Genomic DNA, 19,654 nt, shown 5'->3' with positions numbered 1-19,654 from the left:
ATTAGCAAAGGAAATAAATAGGGGTATCAAAAATGAATCCGATGATCAAATCTAAATCAACTCGAAAATTATTAAGTTCGGATTGGAGATTTTCAAGTTCAGGTTGAAAGGTTTTCGGGTTAAAATTTTTTGGATCGAGTCAGGTTCGGATTGACCCAAGTTGATTCGAAATTAGGATTTAGTGGGTTTTTAAGATTAAATCAAATTTTATTATAAAAATTAAGAATATCAATGTTAGTATAATAATATTATGTTATTAAGATAAAAGTAAAGAATTATAGGGAAAATAGTTAATAAAAAATATTTTGAACCGGGTTATTTGGGTTATTCAGGTCGGATTCAGGTTGGTCGGATTAGTCGAGTTCGGATTTAGGGGTTTCGGATTGTATTTGAGTTCGGGTTGAGATTTAAAAAAAAAAAATCTAACCCGATCTGAACCCGACTTAGCACATCCAAATTGACGCCCTTAGAAATGAGAGTGAAGGTGTGAAAAGTAGAGCGAGTAATGTGTTTATTAGTAGTATGTGATTGACGGATGAAGTAAATGTGGAAGAGGAACTTTCTCAACAAGTAGCAGAGGAAGAGTTTGGGCTGTCGGCTGAAAGGCCGATCACATTGATGTGCGATGACGTCTTCATAGAGCAAGTCATCACACAGCTAGGAGACACATCAATCCTCAAATTTAAAATTATAGATCCGTCCCTAATCAGGATTTGGAGGAGCCTCGTTCTTTTATCTCCTTGTCCTTGCTGGCACCGAGCTCAAGGTCGATGGTGACAAAAGTATACAGGCTCTCATTTTTTTCTTTCTTAAGGAAATCAAACATTTTATGTGTACAATGCTATCAGAAAATTTTAAGATTTTTCATTTTTTACTTCCAATTGTTATTTTTTTTTCTAAGAAACAAATTGGTTATTTTTTTCTAAAAAACAAATTGATGAATAGATAACCTACAGAAATTTTCCATGTCCCATGGAATTTTTTTTCCCAACAAGCAAAAAGAAAATCACAAATTAAAAAAAAAATATTGATTTAGAGGAATGAATAGGTCAAAATTCTGAGACGACAGAATTTTTTTGACAATTTTAACCTGAATACATTGACTTTGATATTTAATTTAAATGATATGTAAGTGATCATGTGAGTAACTTGAGTTGATAAAAATTTATCTATATCCATTTGATATAAAAACAATCAAATAAAAAATAAATTTAAATAAATAAATTTATGAATTTGACTCATTAATATTTAAAACAATATTCAAGAATAAAAGTTCTAAACCATATTATCAAATCTTATAAATAATCAAATAAACTCTCAAAACAAATAAATAAATTTATAATATCAAATTCATTAAATAAATGAAAAATGAACTAGATAAATGAATCAAGCTTAACCATTTCAACCACTTAATTCATTTTAAATTTGTTATGACTTGACTTGGTTGTTTTTTCAAATAAACTAGAACAACATAAAATTTAGCTCGATTTGAATTATTTACGGTCCTAATTTGAACCAGCCAATTCCATCTGATTGCACATCTCAAAACAAAGGCAAGATTATTCAACAAAAACAAACGTATAATGGTAAAGAACCCCATTTATTTATAATTAGGCCGAGTCTCCTAAATTCTTGGTGATTTCACAACAAAATTAGTATGACAACCAGGACATTCTTGAGTCACACATATTGGACGCCTTCGCCAACTACGACCTCCCCAATGCGATAAGCTCCAGCAGAACCTTGGCATTCTAATAGAATTCCTGGGGCCGTATCCTTGCTCACTACAAGAACCATGCCAATTCCCATATTAAAAGTACGTCTCATCTCGGAGTCCTCGATATCTCCAGCCTAAACACGATTAGACATTGTTAATTTCTCAAGTACTTTTGCATCTGATATTAAATAATAAAAGTAAATAGATATTATACATGTGATATGAAGTTAAATCCAACAAGTAGAAGCAGAATCTTACTATTTTGATTGATAAGGGCATGGAGAATTAACTATCGTGCACAATGCTTGTAAAAACATTATTATTACCTCTTTTAACCATTTGAATAGAGCAGGAATCTCCCAAGAATCTATAAAAATTTTAGCTCCGAGTCCGGAAGGAAATACTCTTGGGATGTTATCAGTAAACCCGCCGCCAGTAATGTGAGCTATTCCTTTTACATCCCACTCACTGAGAATGTCCAACACCTGTATCACATACGCAAGAGACTTGAGAAATCAAAGTTTGGGTGCTAGTAAACCCAATTACTGCCTTAAAAATGCACAAAAAGGAACAGCAATTTCTAGGATAAACCTGCTTGACATAGATGACGGTGGGTGCCATTAAAGCTTCACCTAATGTGATGCTTTTGCCGTTGTTGTTTTGAAGCTGGTCATTTAACGAAAGACCACTCTGTGACAGAACCCTATGAAACAATAGGGGTGTCAACAACTTTCAGTTTCAGTTATATTGATGAATTTCACAAGAACTTGAACATTATTGTATTTAGATGATGTAATTAGCAGCTGCATAGGTAAATGTTAGCTGCCATCTATATGAGAGTACATTAATCAGTTCTGACACATGGACACTCCGGCTGATGGTAGAACTCATCACTAATAAAAGATCACCTCTTATCTAGATAATTAATTGTTTCTAAAAAATTAAGAAGGCCAAGAATATGATATGATTACCAACCTTCTGACCAGAGAGAAGCCATTAGAGTGCACACCACTAGATGGAAGACCGATAAGAATGTCTCCAGCCTCAATGCTCTTCCCATTGATGACCTTATTCTTCTCAACAATGCCAACAGCAAATCCACTCAAGTCATATTCTCCTTTGGCGTAGAAATCAGGCATCTCTGCAGTCTGAACACAGAAAAGAAATTGTGACCTTTTACTGCCAATAGAATAGTGATGGCAGTGCAAAAAGATACAGCAGTTTCTCCCATTATATTCAGTTGGAAATGATCAAAGGCGAAATATGGAGAGGATATGGTCTGAACAAGTCAAAACAACAACATTCTAAATGAAGTATTTTTTAAAGAAAAATGCATGATCACTATGTTATCAAGTGCATGGACTAACTTTGAACTAGAAGGTAATGATCAAGGACAGTCTTGCAAGGATTACCTCCCCTCCCAATAGGACACAATCAGATTGCTGACATCCATGAACAATTCCCTTTATCACCTACATAGATTCATAGAGATGTCAAAAGTTCCTAATACACTATGTTCAAGAAAAGTTAATCTGTAGTATTTCAAAAAATCTGGAAAGAAATTTCAAAATTTTGATGATCGATGGTAATACCTTTTCAGCAAGGTCAACATCAAGATTACTGGTTGCAAAGTAATCAAGGAAGAACAATGGTTTTGCTCCAGAAGTAACTATGTCATTCACACTCATAGCCACCTGTCAATAGGCATAATGCAAGGTCAGCTTAACATATATGGTAATTGAACCAAGCAAGCAATGATGGCTTTTTACCAGATCAATCCCAATTGTGTCATGGATACCAGTCTCAAATGCAAGCTTCAGTTTGGTGCCAACACCATCAGTGCCAGCGACAAGGTAGGAGTCACCTGTAAAATAGATGGAGGCTGAATAAGAAGCCAGCTTGTGTCACAAAGGGATTACCAGGCAATAGGCATGGCGTTTTCTTGGGTTATAAACATGCCATATCTAATAAAGGTTATTGCTATTTTCTCAGTGAAAAAAATCTAAAAGCAAACCTATTCTTTACAGCGATTAACAGGAACATAGTTGAGGGAACAAAAGGATACACTAAGGATACATAGACACAAACTGCCATAAGCCTGGTTTAGCCTAGAACCACGGTACGGAGACTAGGAAAGTAGGAATGCAAAAATATAACATCAAATCAAGCCATATATGGACTAATATGAAGGGCAGTTTCCGTATATAAGAAGTCAGTAATCACCTTGGTGGTTGAGTCATATTAGGCCTCATGCCAAAATGAAGCAATGATGGAGAAAGTAGCAATCAACACAGGCATACTATAACTGTACAACTAATGGGATAAAAAACATTGAAGATGTTTAACTACAAAAATATATTAAAGTTTCTTTGTGCTCCAAAGTGAATACAAGCATAAATATAATTCAAAAGTCCCTCAATTAGGTAGGTCACTATATTCTCCAAGTAGATTAATAAAAGAAATGAGAGTTCCTCTTAGGCAATCCTTGGGATGCTAATCTAAGCATAAAGGACAACCTGGTGTATGAGGCTTCTCCAATATGGGTCCCAGGGTAGGGTTGGACCACATTGGATATATTGTACACAACCTTTGCACTGCAAAAGGTTGTTTCCATGACTCAAATCTATGACCACAAGGTCACATGATAGAAACTTCACACGGATGCTAATCTAAGCATACTAGCTTATATTTGAACAAAACCTAGACCTTTATCAATGAAAGGCCATAACCAAGTTTCATAACAAATATGGCATGTCTTATTATATATAAATACATATATAAATATTATACTTTAATGAAAACACAATCACATGATTATATCTAAATATCCCAAGATAGGGAGTCTATACAAGAAACTCAAAGCCACTTAACCATGATAGCCGCTAAATCATATCTTGAAAACTAGGATTTCTAACTCCAAATTGACGATCATTTCTATTGTGCTTATTCAGGTTACAAAAGTTAATAATAATAATAATAATAATAATAATAATAATAATAATGCAAAACTAACTAATTTAACAATGAGTAAAACAGTAAATGAATAATACAATTCATATAGAAAAGTACAAATTTACAAAACATTTTAAATAATGTTATCAACAAACATGATGTCCAAAATCATAACAAAAAACACTTGACAATCTTCAAAGCATTATACATTACAAAGCAAGCCAAAAATACAAAAGAAAGAATGATCCCGAAGTCAAATATGAAAATTTTGCCCAAACTATATATATATATATATATATTAAAATTCACACAATCACAGTAAGTTTTGCTTGGTTGCAACAAATAAAAAATAACAAATTTTGATTATATAAAGAAATACAAATTTAAGGGAGGGAAGATGGAAAAAACCGAGTATTACTAGTACAAGAATAGGAATCCTAAGATCAGTTTATGAAGATATTTTCTGAACAAAATGCTTAAACCACATAGTAGATAAAAAATTGATTACTAATGGAAGAACAAAATTGGGATTAGAGGTAACTATTTCTCCATATGAAGAAGAAGTTCTTGAAATTGAAAGGATAGATGGAATTAAAAAACCTCATGCACTTGGCCCCATGGATAGATATACATTAGTAATTGCTCCAGAAAATGTGGGTTCAAGTGTGAGTAAAGTGCTTCGCCAAAAAAATATAAATGAGACTCTTTTCAAAGAAAGAACTCAACAAGTTCAATAGGAGATGGGTTTATGAAAATGCAATCTCATTCAATGTTGTTGATAATGATAGCTTCAAGCAACTAATGGAGGCAGTGGTCAATTTGGACTAGGATTCAAGCCTCCAACTCAATATCAACTTAGGGAGCCACTGAAGAAACATGAAGAAGAATGGGTAAAGAATGAGCGCTCGATCATGATCGATACATGGAGTGATAAAAAAGAAGAAGCATCTTAAAGTTGTGTGTTAATTGCAAGACGGGTACTACATTTTTAGAGTCCAAGGAGTCTTCAGACGAGACATATACAGCTAAACATATTTTTGAGTATGTTGACAAATGTGTTGAACAAGTAGGAGCTCAGAATATTGTTCAGATTGTAACAAACAATATCACAAACAATATGGCTGCAGCTAAATTGATGAGAGAAAAGTGACCTGAGATTTTTTGGAGTTTATGTGCAACTCATACTGTTAATCTCATGCTTGAAAGTATTGGCAAACTTCCACGATATAAAAAGGTAATTGAATAATCCAAGTCTTTTACCATTTTCATTTATGTTCATCATAAGACTTTGTCATTGATGAGAAGTTTCACGAAGAAGAGAGACATAGTCCAGTCAGGAGTTACCAGGTTCACATCAAATTTCCTCACATTACAAAATTTAATTAAAAAAAAAAATCTAGTTTAAGGGTCATGTTTACAAGTGATTTATAGGAGACATGTAAATGGTCAAAAACAAACAAAGGAAAATTAGCTTACTCTACTGTGATGAGCATGAGTTTTTGGAATGGTGTGACACTTTGTTTGAAAATATTTGCTTCTTAAGTGAGAGTTCTTCAATTGGTAGATGGAGATAGAAAGTCATCTATGGGGTTTCTATATGAGGAGCTTCTTCAAGCTAAAGAAGATATCAAGGTGAAACAACATGGAATCAAATTATCAGCCTATTATAGTGATTATTAAGTCAAAAATGAAGGATAGACTTGATACATTACTGCATATCACTGCTTTTTTTGTTAAATCCCTATTTTTATTATAAAGATAGTCTTATTGCTCTTTATGAGGAGGTCGCGACAGGGGTATTTGAATTCATGGAAGTTATACATTCCAATGAGTTTGATATACAAGATACAGTTATTAACAAGGAGCTTGCAAAATATAGAGAGAAGATTGGGTTATTTGGAAAAGCACTGGCCGCAAAAGCATGTGAAAAAAAGGATGATACATTTAATCCATGTGCATGGTGGAGTGCATACGATGCTCACACTCCCAACTTGCTAAGAGTGGCATAGATGATACTCTCATTAACTATAAGTTCATCTGGGTGTGAAAAAAATTGGAGTGCATTTGAAGGGATAAGCTTTTAACTTTAAGTCTTTAATTAAAGTAAAAATGTAAAATATTAATTTTTAAAGTTTATATTCATATTACTAACTATAATATTTACTCTCTTTTTTTAGATTCATACAAAGAAAAGAAATAGGTTGGATGTCATCAAGTTGAACAATCTAGTATTTGTCCAATTATGCTAGATTATATTGTTAAACAAACAAAAAAGAGAAAAAAAATGGAATGCCGATGTCCTTCTTACAAAAGATGCTTCTAATGCACAAAGTAGGATTGTGGATGGTGATGAAGATGATGAAGTTGAACTAGGTTTCGGGCGCACTTGGCAAATGGTTGATAAAGTAAGTGGAGCAAATAAAAATCTACAACTCCCAAGAAGTTCTAGAGTGAGAGAACTTCATGAAGATGATTTTGCATTCGAAGAAGAAGAGGAGGATCACAATGATAATATTGACTTTGTGTCCGATGAAGAACAAGTTATTGTAAATTATGGAGAAGAAAAAGTAAAATAAATATGAGTCTATGAGATATTAATATATTATTAGTTGTATAATTTTGAACTCATTTTGTTAAGGCATGACTTATGTTATTCAACAATTATATTTTGCTTAGTGGTTCACAATGATGTAATTTTGTGAAATGCATTTGTGAATTTTTGCACCGACTGGTTCACAATATGTTTGCTTGTGAACTGTATTTGTGAATTTAACACTTACAGTTTATTTTTTCTTTCAGTTAATATGACAACGATGAAATGCATTCTAGTTGATCCATGTCATTCACTGAATTTAGCACTTACTGTTTTAGCACTTACTGAAATGCATTATGCTTGTGAACTACATTTGTTTATTTAATCTCATATTTTCATGACATTCATAAATCCACTCCATTCAAGGGATACCAAGGAATTTAAATGTTTGTGAACTGTTTGTGAACTGCTTGTGAATTTAAATGAATATGAACTACTTGAGAACTGCTTGTAAAATTAAATGAATGATTCAGTTAAATTTCATTCTAGTTGATCTTGACAAAAGTTGTTTTAGCACTTACTGTTTATTTAATTCATGTCATTCACTGAATTTAGCACTTTTGTAATCTCAAGAGATAGTTTAAGACATAGTTAGATCTCCATTGCCTGTAATAACCTTGACAACATTTAGATTTGCATATGTCCACATAAATCAAAGGATACCAAGGAATCTGCCTTGCGGCGCCTAGTCCCCACCTAGACTGCCTAGGCGTTAGGCTCTGATCTATCGTCAGATTAGCACCTAGCGAAATTTAGAACCTTGATCAATATTATGCTGGAAAACACACAATTAGATCTCCAAAACAAAACTTCGGTGGTTGAATATTTGAGCAGTGAGGATTCTGAGCAAAAATCTCATCTCTCGTACGGAGGTATGTGACATCTCACTCCAAATGGAATTAATAATCCTATCAAATCCCACCGTACCACACAGAGGATGTTATTACTAATTACTATCCAAATCCCATCAAACCGCGCGGAAAATAGAACTTTCATGTCAAACGAGGTCCAAGAGATATAGAAATTACCTAACGGATAAAGGCCGTCGAACCCTCCGATTCCGGGCGCCATCTTGGCGATCCTCCAAACCAGCTCTGAACCAGCGTCGATGTCCACACCGGCATCTTTGTAAGTGAGCCCGCGTACCTCTGACCCGGATCCTGAACACGAGATACTCATTCGCCCCATTCTCGCCGATCCCGCCGGAGTAGGAAGCCGAAGAGGCCGCCAGGCTGTGCTTGATCCATCTGTTTTCGAGGCCAAATGCCTTCCTACTGAGGCCGTGCAGCGAAACAAATGCGCTACAGTACGAGCGAGGACGGGAAGAAATGGCAAGTAGAGAGGGCTTCTTCAAAAATAAATAAATAAATAAATATATTTTAATTTAAATTTTTCAAGATTTTTTAAAAATATTATATATATAATAGAATTCAGAATAAACACATTACTATTATTTAAAAAAAATAATTTATATTCATATAAATAAAAATAATATCCGTCTTTGCTATAGAAAGCAATCGTACCTTGCTAGTTTTGGGGGCTTGGAAAGGCGTACAAAAAAACATATAATGCTGTATTTTTTAAATAAAATAATTGACATTAATACAGAAAATGATAGTTTATTTATACAAATAAAATAGCTAATTAATTAACACATATAAGATGTTTGACAGTAGTTGAGAAACGCTGCTTTGTCAAGATTGATCTAGGCATGAAAGAAAAAGAGGCAGACAAGTGAAAGATGATCAAATGTATGACAGAGAAAGTAGGTGAAGATGGTCTTCAAAAAAAAATTCAAAAGTTCACGGACTAGTTCTTGAATCTTCATACCTTAAAATTGTACATCTTTGACAAAATTTAGAGAAAAACAACCAGTCCTAAAGAAAAGCAAACATAATTGACATGCGAATAGAAAGCAGTAGGTAAAATAAAATATAATTGAATTTTAATTATATATTTTTCTCCATCTTTCAGTGTGAAGTCACTCTGGATTGTGGGATTTGTTGAGTAACTCGAGGATTTCGGTTCTGCTCCTCACGATCCTGAGGAAGACCTCCCTCACCTGCCGCTCCAATGGATCTAAGTTCTCCTTCATGGCGTTGCACACCTCCGCCAACTCTTGCACCTCCTGCTTCAGCTCCACCTCCTTCTCCTCCGCCAGCGGCAGCTCCACCGTGTCCAGGAATTCCGTCAAATGGCGGCTGCATTTCTCCATCTGGTAGATCTCCTTCAACAGCCCCGACGTGTTCTTCCTCTCTTTCTTCTTTGATTCCTCGAAGATCTTCTCGTGCATGGACGTCATCGGCGCCGCCCACAGGAAGCTGCGGGGGACCGAGGGGTGGGTCTGCAGGCCGCGGTCCTGGCACGGCACGGCGGCCACCAGCGACCACATCACGAAGAAGAGCACCGAGCTCATGGTGTAGACGGGGACGGCGAGGCCGCCGGTCGAACTGACCTCGTTGCCCCTCGGAGCGTAGAGGTTGTTCCCGATCCCCTGGAGCTGCCGCGCGGCGGACCACGACCGGGAGACGCTCCAAGTGAGGTAGCGGAAGTGGGCCGCCGAGGCGACGGACCCGCCGCCTCCGCGCTGCGGTGGGGGTTCCTTGACGGAGCGGCCGAAGGAGCGGTTGCGATGGTAGAGGAGGATCGAGCCGCCTCCGGAGGAAGGAGTCTCCTTCTCGTCGAGCATGAGGATGTAGAGGTCGGCGAGGGCCTTCTGGGCGCGGCGAACCTGTCCCTCGCCGAGGGGTTGACCGCCGTCGAGTGCGGCGAGGGCGATCTCGAGGTGCTGGCGCCACAGGCGGAGCTGGTCGACGCCGTCGCGGACGGCGTTACAGAGGTCGAGCGCCTTGACGGCGCGGTCAAAGAAGTCGGAGAGGAAGCGGTCGAGGGGAGGGCGGGCGAGGTGAGCCTGCTGCTGCTGCCCCTTGCTGCAGCTGAAGAGGATCACCCGGAACTCTTCCTGGCAGATGAGGAAACTGTCGAGCAGCTTGCGGACCCAAGAGAGGGAGAGCAAATCATCTGCACCGCCGCCGGAAGATAGATCGTGGAAGAGGTCAGACACGTGCTTTTGGAACACCTCGAGTTCGAGGTCATGGGAGGCCCCGCCGGCAGGGGAATCGTGGTGGTGGCCGTCGACGCCGTGGACCTGGTCGCGGCGGATGCTCAAGATGGAGCGGCCGATGGAAGCGAAGGGCACGGAGGAACCTTGGAAATCCGTGGCCGGCATGGTCGCGTCACCCAACCGGAACAATTTCTCTCGACAATTCTTCGACTCCGGTGAGAAATCTGTGGATTTGAAGATATCGGAGGATAAAAACTGGAACGTAAAGCGGATCAGTAAATGGAACGGTGTCGCAAGACCGACAAAGAAAGGAAAAAGGAGGAGATGCCACGTGGCCGGTTGGGAGACGAGGTCGGACCCAGTCCTGTCGAATTACGGACGGTGGTTAATGGTTATATCAAGGTCCACTTTGTTGACTGGATAATTATATTATATTCATATAAGTGACTGAGATAACTTTCGAGCATGGCAGTTTTGGATAATCTACCAAATATATTTGGTCTGTAATCCAATTCAATCAATATACCTTCATTACTATGCTAACACATTTGTATGTCTACAGACCACAAACTACTTGTTTTCTTCTACAACATCCTTACGGGGTACAAAAGCATTTATACACATCATACGTACACTCTTCGCATACCAAAATTCTACGCAAATGCCTCCATGAATGATGTGATCGGAATATGATCCAATTTGTGAATCAAGCTTACCATTCTGATCGGCCATACAAGCTTACCATTGTGTCAGTTAATCTCAGAACAATCTTGAACTTGGATCAGCCAAAGAAACTGTGGTGATAAAACTCATCAAAGGAAATCCGTTGCACTGAAAAAACAACAAGACAAAAAAAGATAAGGGGAATATCATAAAATGGTGTATAACATAACTTTTCATGATAAAAGTACAGTAGTCGAAGACACACTAGGATTCTTGCGCAGCAGCCTAGTGCATAGATCTAGGGAATCTACACGTATGCTCGAGAGAATTTGTTGCGAAAATGGAAGTGTATTCGTCTCTTCTATATTTCGCAGAAGCTGAAAGATAGAGTGTAAAAATATAACAATGCAATATCCAAGTTAACAATGGTAAGCATATTATCGGAAATAAGGTACCTGAACATTGTTTTTGCCACAGAAAGGTGGAAAACCATTCAGAAGTTCAAAAAAAACTGCACCGACACTCCACAAATCAACCTGCATCCAGAATAATAAGTTAATTCTGTATCAAAAAGGGGGTGCATCTGGATTTCTTTACCTTATTATCATATTTCTGGAACTTCATGACTTCTGGAGCCATGTAGAAAGGTGTTCCACAGACCATGTTGGCATACTCACCGGGATGAATAACTCTGTCCAAAAGTCTTGGATATTGGACAAGCATTCTTGTTTTGTGCAAAAATAGTTTGTATTAACACTTAGTTTCTTGTCATTGTACCTTGCCAGATCGAAATCAGCTATCTTTAGCACAGCATCAGAACTGGGAGCTGAGAGCAGTATATTCTGTTCATCATAAATTCAGTTGTGAGTAAAATAGAAAACTAGTAACCAAATAAATACGAATATAATATCCTGCACCTCAGGTTTCAAATCCCTATGAATGATGTGGTGAATATGCATCACCTCCAAACCAGCTCCTGCAATATGAGGAGATACTAATGTCCCTCCATAGTGTTGGCACAACTATAAGAACCACCTCTTCAGACAGTTTAGTCTATTAAGAAACCAACATACCTAGCTGTTTCATGAATTTTATAGTTGTATCCTCATCAAGATGACCAGTGTGCTTGATGAAAGTGGCCAAATCTCCCCCAGGGCAGAATTCCATGATTAGAAATATGGATCCCTCGACCTGAAATAGTATTAAGAAAGACTTCAAACAATTTGGTGAAATTAAATAAAATTAAGGATTTAAAGTACGTGTTCCTTCTAACATTTCAATGATTCCAACAAAAGTAAATCTAGTTACTCATTTCCATATAGAGATGTTCAGGAATGCCACATTGATGTGCTCCATTATTTTGCGTCTCTCTTCCTTATTTTTTGGAAGTTATCAAGTTATAGATAATACTGAGAAATATTGAAAAACATGTAGGGATTATCTAGTAACATGGCAATATTCCCACCATATAATTCCATCTCCTTCATCTGCTAGTAAAAATTGTTTGATTTCCTAAACAATTTTACAGGATTAATTTGGCATTTGTAACTAATTTGAAAGATAATCCAACAACACCTATGTTGAATTCTACCAGTAGCAGTAGCATAAGATTTTCAGGAAATCTCTCTGTTATATAACCATTAGAATGGGTAATACCACCTATAATTTAGACTGAGCATCTCAGATATTCCATACTTCTCCATGCTGATGTTCCAAATAAGTACTGAGAAGTTTTGTGCATGACCATATTGCGAAGCATCAATATAGAGGCTAAAACCCACATATAATATGGGCAATATATCTAGTTGTTAGTTAAGATAGTCAAGTAGTCATACCTACTAATAATATCGAGTTAACCCATAATTTCTAAATCATATATTAAGGATCTCAAATTTAAGGAAAGATATATTTGGAGGATCAAACTTTTATCCTTCACTTGCAAGGTACACCAACAAAGGAGTCAATTGTAAGTGGGAATTAATGAGTAGCAACTAACTAGCTCAGTCAATATTGATATTGGTTGATAATAGTAATTCACAGAAGGCAAATAGCCGTTGCTTGGTCACGGTTCTCACATTTCTTCAAGAAACATGTTCTGAAATTCCTTTGGTCATGTATCCACTGAAGACAAACAGGACTCATTCATAAGCTTCAGCGAGTTAGGCGTTGTGGCACAATTACAAGATGCCAACAAACTATCACACTAGAGCAGCAAAGGTAGCCTGAGTTGTATCCAGAAGGCAAATTTGTTCAGATCCATTTTCTGATAATTAAAAATAGTATATATATGGTCATATATCATTAAAATTCGCAGTTGACAATTGTCTATGGGATTTTATCACTAGCAAATTGGTTCATAGTCTATGCCTAGTCAATTACCAAAGAAAATATATTCGATCTCTTCCAAAATCACTACATGAAGCACAAACTCTTAACTTTGTTATGCAAAAGGTGTTTTTCTATTTCCCAAACTAAAAGCTTCAAAACCCTACGGCGGGCTGCCACTGGCAAAACAACAAAACAAATCAATAGATGTTGAAGAAATTGACCTGGATGGAGTCGATCAGGCGGATGATATTTGGGTGTCTAACGCTCGCCAAGAATCTCAGCTCGCAATCGAGGCAGTCTCTCAGATTCCGGCTGAGCCCAGAGAGCTTTACCTGCTTCAATACCACCGCCTGCCCACTCGACCGCTGCACCGCTCGCCACAAAGTCGATGCAGACCTCTCGTCTGCCAGCCTCTCCATCACCTCATAATCCCTAGCAATGGCGGCCGGCACGGGTACCCCCGTCGTCGTCCCCATCTTCCCCATCTTTCTCAATAATCTCAGCTGAGAACTGAGACAGTGAGAGTAGAAATAAAGCAGGCCACAAAATGGGCCGAGGCCCAATTATGTGTCAAAGTGAATCACTAGACTTTGGGTATGAATATAATAAATAAGGATAAGGATCGAAAATATGAAATCGATCCAATTCCCACTCACGAGAAACATAGAAAGTCGACCACGTAATCCTATTTTTTTTTAATACCTTCCGCTGCATCGGACGGCCTCCATTCGATATAAAAAAAAAGGAAAGGACACGATCTTTCTCGCTCCTCGTCATGTTTACCTGTTTTTTGTTTTTAACTCTTCTGCTTCGAGCAGAAACGGCAAAACTCACGGCCTCCTCTCTAATGGCGACGACGGTGAGCCAACCCCCGAAGCCCATCGCCACCGCCACCATCATCGGCTATCCCGCTCCCAACACGGGTGCGCCGCCCCTTTCATTCCCTGTGACTGCCTACCCCGCCGCGACGCATGTCACCCGCAACCCCTACTTCATCCCCTTCGGCGGCGGCTACAACGGCCGCCCCGCCCCTTCCTCCCGCAACGCCATCTACCGTTGGATTTTTTTATCCACGGCCGCCGCCTTCCTCGTCATCTTCGCCATCACCTTCATCCTCTTGTTCATCCTCCGCCCCCGTGTCCCCGACTTCTCTGTATCCTCTGCCACCGTCTCCTCCTTCAACCTATCCTCCCCATCCGATGCCGATCCGAAGATGTTGTCCTCCTTCGACATCGCCCTCTCCGTCTCCAACCCTAATAAGAAGAATAAATTCTGGTACGAAGCGCTCGTCGTGGAAGTGGGCTACGATGGCTACATCCTCGCAGCGACGACGCTCCCTCCGTTCGACCAGGAGAATGGAAACTTCACAACGCTTCGGGCGACTCTAGTGGCGGCCGGAGACTACGTAGGCACCGACGTGGCGACGGGGATGTCCGACGACCGGGCGAGCGGCGATAGCATGGTGTTCCAGGTGCTGGTGGAGTCGGGGATCTGGTTCAAGAAGAGGCTGTGGGGGACGAGTGGGACCACCTTGATTAGGGTTTATTGCGGGGACATCAGAATAGCGTTTGCGAACAAGATGGCCAGATCTGGGTCGATGGTCGGGCCGGCCAAGAAATGCCAGGTTGAACATCTTGGTAATTTACTGAGATGATCAGTTTAAGCATCCTCTCCTTGCGTGCAAAAATCATATTTTCTACTTTGTCTGCATGCCTGATAATTCTTGTGCAATTTGAGAGTCGTCTAGGGTTCTTGAGGACATTTTCGATATTAATAATGATTTTTTTTTAAAAAAAATCACTATCGATCCAACACCATGCTTGCTTCTCTGGAATGAGACTTACCATGATTGATCATGATTTTTTGTGAGCAATTTGTATGGAACATTACAAAAGACTTGGGAGTGATTATAGTTTTCGGCCTAGAAGGTTTTGTTGAACTCGCCAAGATTATTCTCATCCTTGAAGCGATTCCTCATGAACTCCATGATGAATCTGCGATCCACCTCCCAAATTTTGGTGTACGGTGTGGAACCGATTAATTTGGCCTAGAGCTTCCATGGGTTTCAGGGCTTTCAAAGCTTCTTTTACTTCCTCTGTCATATTTGCCTTAAGCATGAAGCATCCTCCACCCTCTGCTTCCTTCCTTCCTTTGGAACTAATGGACAACTTGCTTCTACAATTTAGTGCTGCATTCAGTTTTAAGTCATTGTATCCTTGCTCTCTTCCTTAGGGTGATTGCCTTGGTATGAAAAAATTTGGTGTTCCCCATCTAGGTCTGGATTCAAGCTTTTCCAAGCTAGCGGTTTGGATGCTTTACACTATCCTTTGTAGATGCCTTTTTAGTCTAGATAAAGCTCACTTTATTTACTTTTGATAATCTAGGTGTTTAGGCTTCCCCACATTAATCTAATTAATCTCGGAGATAGAGACATAATTTATTTATATATATTAAGATCTTCAGAATGTTCATTCATATTTTAATTTTGATCCTCTTATGTATTTATTCCGCTAAAGACTTTACCATTGTATCATTCTTGTGGAGACTAGATAAAGTCCACCTTTTCTCGCCCTGGATGTGGTCTAAAACTTGTTTACTCCATATCTCCGACTTTGAGTTCAAGTAGATGTTATTTTTCTTTGCAAGATTTCTACAAAATGAAGACAAAAAAAATCTTTTATTATATTAGATTAATTTTATTCCATATCCTTTATCATTTTAATTTTTTATTAATTATAAATTTATTTAATTGACACAGTATAATTGCATTAGTAACTAATGGCCCATAACCTCTCCCATGTCTTAGTCATTTGTACTAATGATTAATAGTCATCCGTGATTTATTTTCTCCGTGTTGACCTAAGGACGAGTTGGTGGGAGTGCTGAAGCAAGCGAATCATCTTTTTGTCACATTAGTAACTAATGGCCAGTGTGGGCAGCTGCCCCGGGCCTATGCAATTGCAAGCTCCGCTCATGTACATGATAATAATTTTATTATTGGATTTACACTCAACGGGCAAGGTATCCGCGAGGCAGCTCGCAACGCTACTGCAAGAGATTGAAGCAAAGCTAGCTACGAGTTGCCAAGGAAAAAAAATAAGTTCGTTCAAGGATATAAAAAATAAACAATTATAGATTTTTTTTTTTTACACAAAGAGTGGATGCGTATTTCATTCGCTCCCTCTCTCGCTTGCGCTTGCAAATAAACAGGGCATGAGGACGCGGAGGAGGGCAGTGAGCTATCGCTGGCCATCATACAACGTGAAATTAAAATGAGCATTATAATTTGATGATGGACATTTCTTACAGAATTTGAAGCATGGGTGATATCAAAATTCATCTGCACTTTTCAAATTTATTTGAAAGTCGTTCCAGGGAGTATTTCTCTAAACAAGGGAGCGAAATTATAATATGAAGGATCCAAAAATTAGGGGTAATTTAGTCAATTTGTGGATGAACGGAAACCCTAGATTCACATGAATACTATATAAGTTGGTTCGCCTAAGAGAAGACATGAGAGGAGATTAATATCGGCGAGGATGCAGATCTTTGTGAAGACGTTGACGGGGAAAACCATCACTCTTGAGGTCGAGAGCAGCGATACAATCGACAATGTCAAGGCCAAGATCCAAGACAAAGAAGGTGATACATCTTTTCCGATAAACCTATATTTTTTTGTTCTTTTATCTTCGTGTTGCTTCTTGTTTGTTTCCTTTTTCTTTATTTTATTTGATTTTCTCATTTTGGTCCGTTTTTAGGTATTCCACCTGACCAGCAGAGGCTGATCTTTGCCGGGAAGCAGCTCGAGGATGGACGAACGCTAGCGGATTATAACATTCAAAAAGGTTCGATTTTGATTCTCTTTTCTCCGAGCTCTATTGGGGGTTCTTCTGTTAATTCAATGGTTTTATTAGAGTCGACATTGCATCTGGTGCTGAGACTTAGGGGTGGAATCATTGAGCCTTCTCTTATGGCTCTTGCCAGAAAGTACAACCAGGAAAAGATGATCTGCAGAAAGTAAGCACCCAACGGCCTTCCCTTTTTTTTTTTTTTTTTTTTGTGAAGAAACTATCTTTTTAAGTTGCTTATCTTCTTTGTTCATTGTGCAGTATCGTTTAGTTGTTTATTGATACTTTGATTCCTTGATTCTTATTGATGATGAATACATGTTTTGATTGGAGTTTTGTTTACCGTTAGCAACAGTAACCGTCAGTGTAAAATAGAACTATGGCTTAGAGCCTCCGTACTTTATTATGCTGTAGAACCTGCCACGCGTCCGTAGATTTAGTCTCGTATACTCCATCAGCTGTCCTTTATCAATTGGAAGCTGGTTTTCATAGGTGGAACATGTTACCTTTTAAATGCGAAATATGGCTCCTGAATGAAATATGTAGAAATGCACATATCTCTGACCATTGTTAAATTCCAACATGCATTTGAAATTATTTTTATGTGTTAGTAGTAACACATTTCTGCGCTAATATATTGTTTAGACTTTATCATCTTGTGCATTCTTGTTTTTTATGAGCTCAAACCATTAGCTAGTAAGATGGTCTGTCTCAAATACATATCTGCATTGTACATCATCTGGTGGTGGTAGTTCTGTAGAACATATGCATCAATTTAGCAACGGAGTATACTTAAGAATGATAGATAAGGCAAAACGATATTGTACTATTCTATTGGTTTTGCCATCTTCAGCTTCAAATTTTTTACTTTTTATTACTGTTTCATGATGCAGTTCCATGGATTGATAGTCTTTTTCAGAATTTTACTGTGTCTCATATTTTGCTCTCCTGTTGGTAAACCTTTCATTTTATTGTTTCCAAGTATGATAATCTGTGTAGGCTAGGTGTGGCAGGGGTGATGAATCAATTAGATGTGTGAATGAAAGTTTGTCTAATGAGCTAAACTTTTGAGGCATAATTAATTTCTGACCTGCCTGCTAGTTAGCATTCTATGCTGAGTTAATGCCTACTTTCCGTTTCAATGCAATCAGTATTTCCTTTTTCCTCGATCTAAGGTGTCATTAAGCTTAGCATCATGCACAACACAATCCTTTTGGTTAGATGCTCTTAACTGCAAATTTTTTTCAACTAAACTTTTGATGCCATTGTTAAATAGTGGCTGTCTTAACTATTTCTTCTGCCTGTTAGGTGTTATGCTCGCCTGCACCCAAGGGCTGTTAATTGCCGTAAAAAGAAGTGTGGCCATAGCAATCAGGTAACCAATCATCAATTTCTTTTGTATGCTTTGATGCCATTTTTGAAATGCAGTAGATTGTTGTTGTCAATCCTGATTGTATCCATTGTGATCCTCTTGTAACCGAGCCAGATTCGTGTGTTTATCTATTTTGAAATTAGTCTTTTGTGTTAACTATTTTGCAGTTGAGGCCTAAGAAGAAGATCAAGTAAGCTTGTTGGTTCCATGAGTTTCTCTTTTATGCTGAGGAACATTGATGATTACACTCCTGGAAGGCTATTTGATTTCTGTTCCTTTTTCCATAAACACTTGCTACATTTGTTTCTGTTCGAATGTAGTTAAATCTTCGAGTTCCCTGTTTGGGCTTTCATTTTCCAACAAAGCATCCATTTTTGTGTTTACTTCGGCTTGTGATGATTTAAAATTGGTACCTTTATCTGCTCGAAGCTATTGAAATGGATCTTCCCTTGTATCTGTTGAAAAAAATTGAATGAAAACGCGGCATGTGGGTTGTAGTCCCAAACGATTGAAAGCAAGGCTTTCCGATTGATTCGGAACAAAGGGGGTTGGAAATCTAAGGCCCGGATGACATCAACCCGAGGGGTATTTTTATGAACCCCATTATTTGTTATATCAGTCAGACAACTTGTTGGCCAACATACAAGATAAGGATTGTCGTCAACTTACTTGCACGTCACGTGACAGGCCACGTGGCAAGTGTGCAAGAGCTTGCAAACCACTTGGCAAGCATGCAAGCCACAACGTGGCTTGCTTGAAGCCAACAGCAAGCCACGTTGTGGCTTGCTGGCACGTTGAAGCCAACAACAAGCCACAACCACTGGCTTGCTGTGCTTGCAAGACTTGCAAGCCTTGCATCAGGCAAGGTCTATAAAGAGACCTTAAGTGGAATCAAGAGAGCAGAGCAGAAGTGAAGAGAGCATAGCAAAATAAACAGCTCAGTGAGCTTTGTGAGAGAAGTTCAAGTGAATTTTGTGTGCTCTTCCCTTCCTCTTTGAATCCCCATGTTTCCTTCCCTTCTGTTGTGCACTTATTTTACTCAACAGAAATAATGATAGTTTTCGGATCTAGTTCAGATCGTCACGACAACCAGTGCTCGGTTGTGCTCATGATCCTG

At 38.5% G+C, this 19,654-nt stretch overlaps 5 protein-coding genes and 1 non-coding gene across 6 annotated transcripts; 3 read left to right on the top strand and 3 right to left on the bottom strand.

The window, feature by feature from the left end:
- Positions 1-1,609: 1,609 nt before the first annotated feature.
- On the bottom strand, positions 1,610-9,166 carry LOC122033967 (phosphoribosylformylglycinamidine cyclo-ligase, chloroplastic/mitochondrial-like). The gene is made up of 9 exons (XM_042593109.1): positions 9,156-9,166; positions 8,291-8,610; positions 3,487-3,581; positions 3,310-3,411; positions 3,130-3,189; positions 2,693-2,865; positions 2,309-2,420; positions 2,044-2,202; positions 1,610-1,851 (listed from the first exon to the last, which is right to left on the bottom strand). Exons 1-9 carry the CDS (start codon positions 9,164-9,166, stop codon positions 1,681-1,683), a joined length of 1,203 nt encoding a protein of 400 aa, XP_042449043.1. The 3' UTR covers positions 1,610-1,680.
- LOC122033624 (protein ROH1-like) lies at positions 9,090-13,841 on the bottom strand. Its single transcript, XM_042592688.1, has 8 exons — positions 13,539-13,841; positions 12,063-12,180; positions 11,907-11,965; positions 11,767-11,831; positions 11,587-11,680; positions 11,445-11,525; positions 11,255-11,366; positions 9,090-11,157 (listed from the first exon to the last, which is right to left on the bottom strand). The coding sequence occupies exon 8, from the start codon at positions 10,489-10,491 to the stop codon at positions 9,244-9,246; it is 1,248 nt and encodes a 415-aa protein (XP_042448622.1). The 5' UTR covers positions 10,492-11,157; positions 11,255-11,366; positions 11,445-11,525; positions 11,587-11,680; positions 11,767-11,831; positions 11,907-11,965; positions 12,063-12,180; positions 13,539-13,841; the 3' UTR covers positions 9,090-9,243.
- On the bottom strand, positions 11,086-14,045 carry LOC122033966 (serine/threonine-protein kinase ATG1t-like). Its single transcript, XM_042593108.1, has 9 exons — positions 14,020-14,045; positions 13,539-13,827; positions 12,063-12,180; positions 11,907-11,965; positions 11,767-11,831; positions 11,587-11,680; positions 11,445-11,525; positions 11,238-11,366; positions 11,086-11,157 (listed from the first exon to the last, which is right to left on the bottom strand). The coding sequence occupies exons 1-9, from the start codon at positions 14,043-14,045 to the stop codon at positions 11,086-11,088; spliced, it is 933 nt and encodes a 310-aa protein (XP_042449042.1).
- LOC122033625 lies at positions 13,913-15,984 on the top strand. Its single transcript, XM_042592689.1, has one exon. The coding sequence runs from the start codon at positions 14,093-14,095 to the stop codon at positions 14,969-14,971; it is 879 nt and encodes a 292-aa protein (XP_042448623.1). The 5' UTR covers positions 13,913-14,092; the 3' UTR covers positions 14,972-15,984.
- An 816-nt stretch (positions 15,985-16,800) lies between these two features.
- On the top strand, positions 16,801-18,920 carry LOC122033627 (ubiquitin-60S ribosomal protein L40). Its single transcript, XM_042592690.1, has 5 exons — positions 16,801-16,959; positions 17,076-17,162; positions 17,232-17,334; positions 18,474-18,540; positions 18,705-18,920. The coding sequence occupies exons 1-5, from the start codon at positions 16,857-16,859 to the stop codon at positions 18,729-18,731; spliced, it is 387 nt and encodes a 128-aa protein (XP_042448624.1). The 5' UTR covers positions 16,801-16,856; the 3' UTR covers positions 18,732-18,920.
- On the top strand, positions 18,169-18,264 carry LOC122035622. Its single transcript, XR_006127152.1, has one exon. It is a non-coding gene; the product is annotated as a small nucleolar RNA Z266 (small nucleolar RNA).
- Positions 18,921-19,654: the final 734 nt, after the last annotated feature.

Source organism: Zingiber officinale, chromosome 11B, assembly GCF_018446385.1.
Source record: "Zingiber officinale cultivar Zhangliang chromosome 11B, Zo_v1.1, whole genome shotgun sequence".
Classification (NCBI taxonomy): domain Eukaryota; kingdom Viridiplantae; phylum Streptophyta; class Magnoliopsida; order Zingiberales; family Zingiberaceae; genus Zingiber; species Zingiber officinale.
This window is presented reverse-complemented; position numbering and strand designations above follow the sequence as displayed.

Excerpts from the sequence above, each read along its gene's own strand:
- LOC122033624 (XM_042592688.1), bottom strand. The coding sequence starts at position 10,491 with ATGCCGGCCACGGATTTCCAAGGTTCCTCCGTGCCCTTCGCTTCCATC.
- LOC122033967 (XM_042593109.1), bottom strand. Across the intron at positions 3,412-3,486 it reads ACACAATTGGGATTGATCTG|GTGGCTATGAGTGTGAATGA; the intron begins GTAAAAAGCCAT and ends GCCTATTGACAG. Across the intron at positions 2,421-2,692 it reads GGCTTCTCTCTGGTCAGAAG|GGTTCTGTCACAGAGTGGTC; the intron begins GTTGGTAATCAT and ends ATTGTTTCATAG.
- LOC122033966 (XM_042593108.1), bottom strand. The coding sequence starts at position 14,045 with ATGGAGGCCGTCCGATGCAGCGGAAG. Across the intron at positions 11,681-11,766 it reads GCTGATTTCGATCTGGCAAG|AGTTATTCATCCCGGTGAGT; the intron begins GTACAATGACAA and ends ACTTTTGGACAG. Across the intron at positions 11,526-11,586 it reads TCCAGAAATATGATAATAAG|GTTGATTTGTGGAGTGTCGG; the intron begins GTAAAGAAATCC and ends TTCTGGATGCAG.
- LOC122033627 (XM_042592690.1), top strand. The coding sequence starts at position 16,857 with ATGCAGATCTTTGTGAAGACGTTGACGGGGAAAACCATCACTCTTGAG. Across the intron at positions 17,335-18,473 it reads GAAAAGATGATCTGCAGAAA|GTGTTATGCTCGCCTGCACC; the intron begins GTAAGCACCCAA and ends TCTGCCTGTTAG. Across the intron at positions 18,541-18,704 it reads AGTGTGGCCATAGCAATCAG|TTGAGGCCTAAGAAGAAGAT; the intron begins GTAACCAATCAT and ends ACTATTTTGCAG.
- LOC122033625 (XM_042592689.1), top strand. The coding sequence starts at position 14,093 with ATGTTTACCTGTTTTTTGTTTTTAACTCTTCTGCTTCGAGCAGAAACG.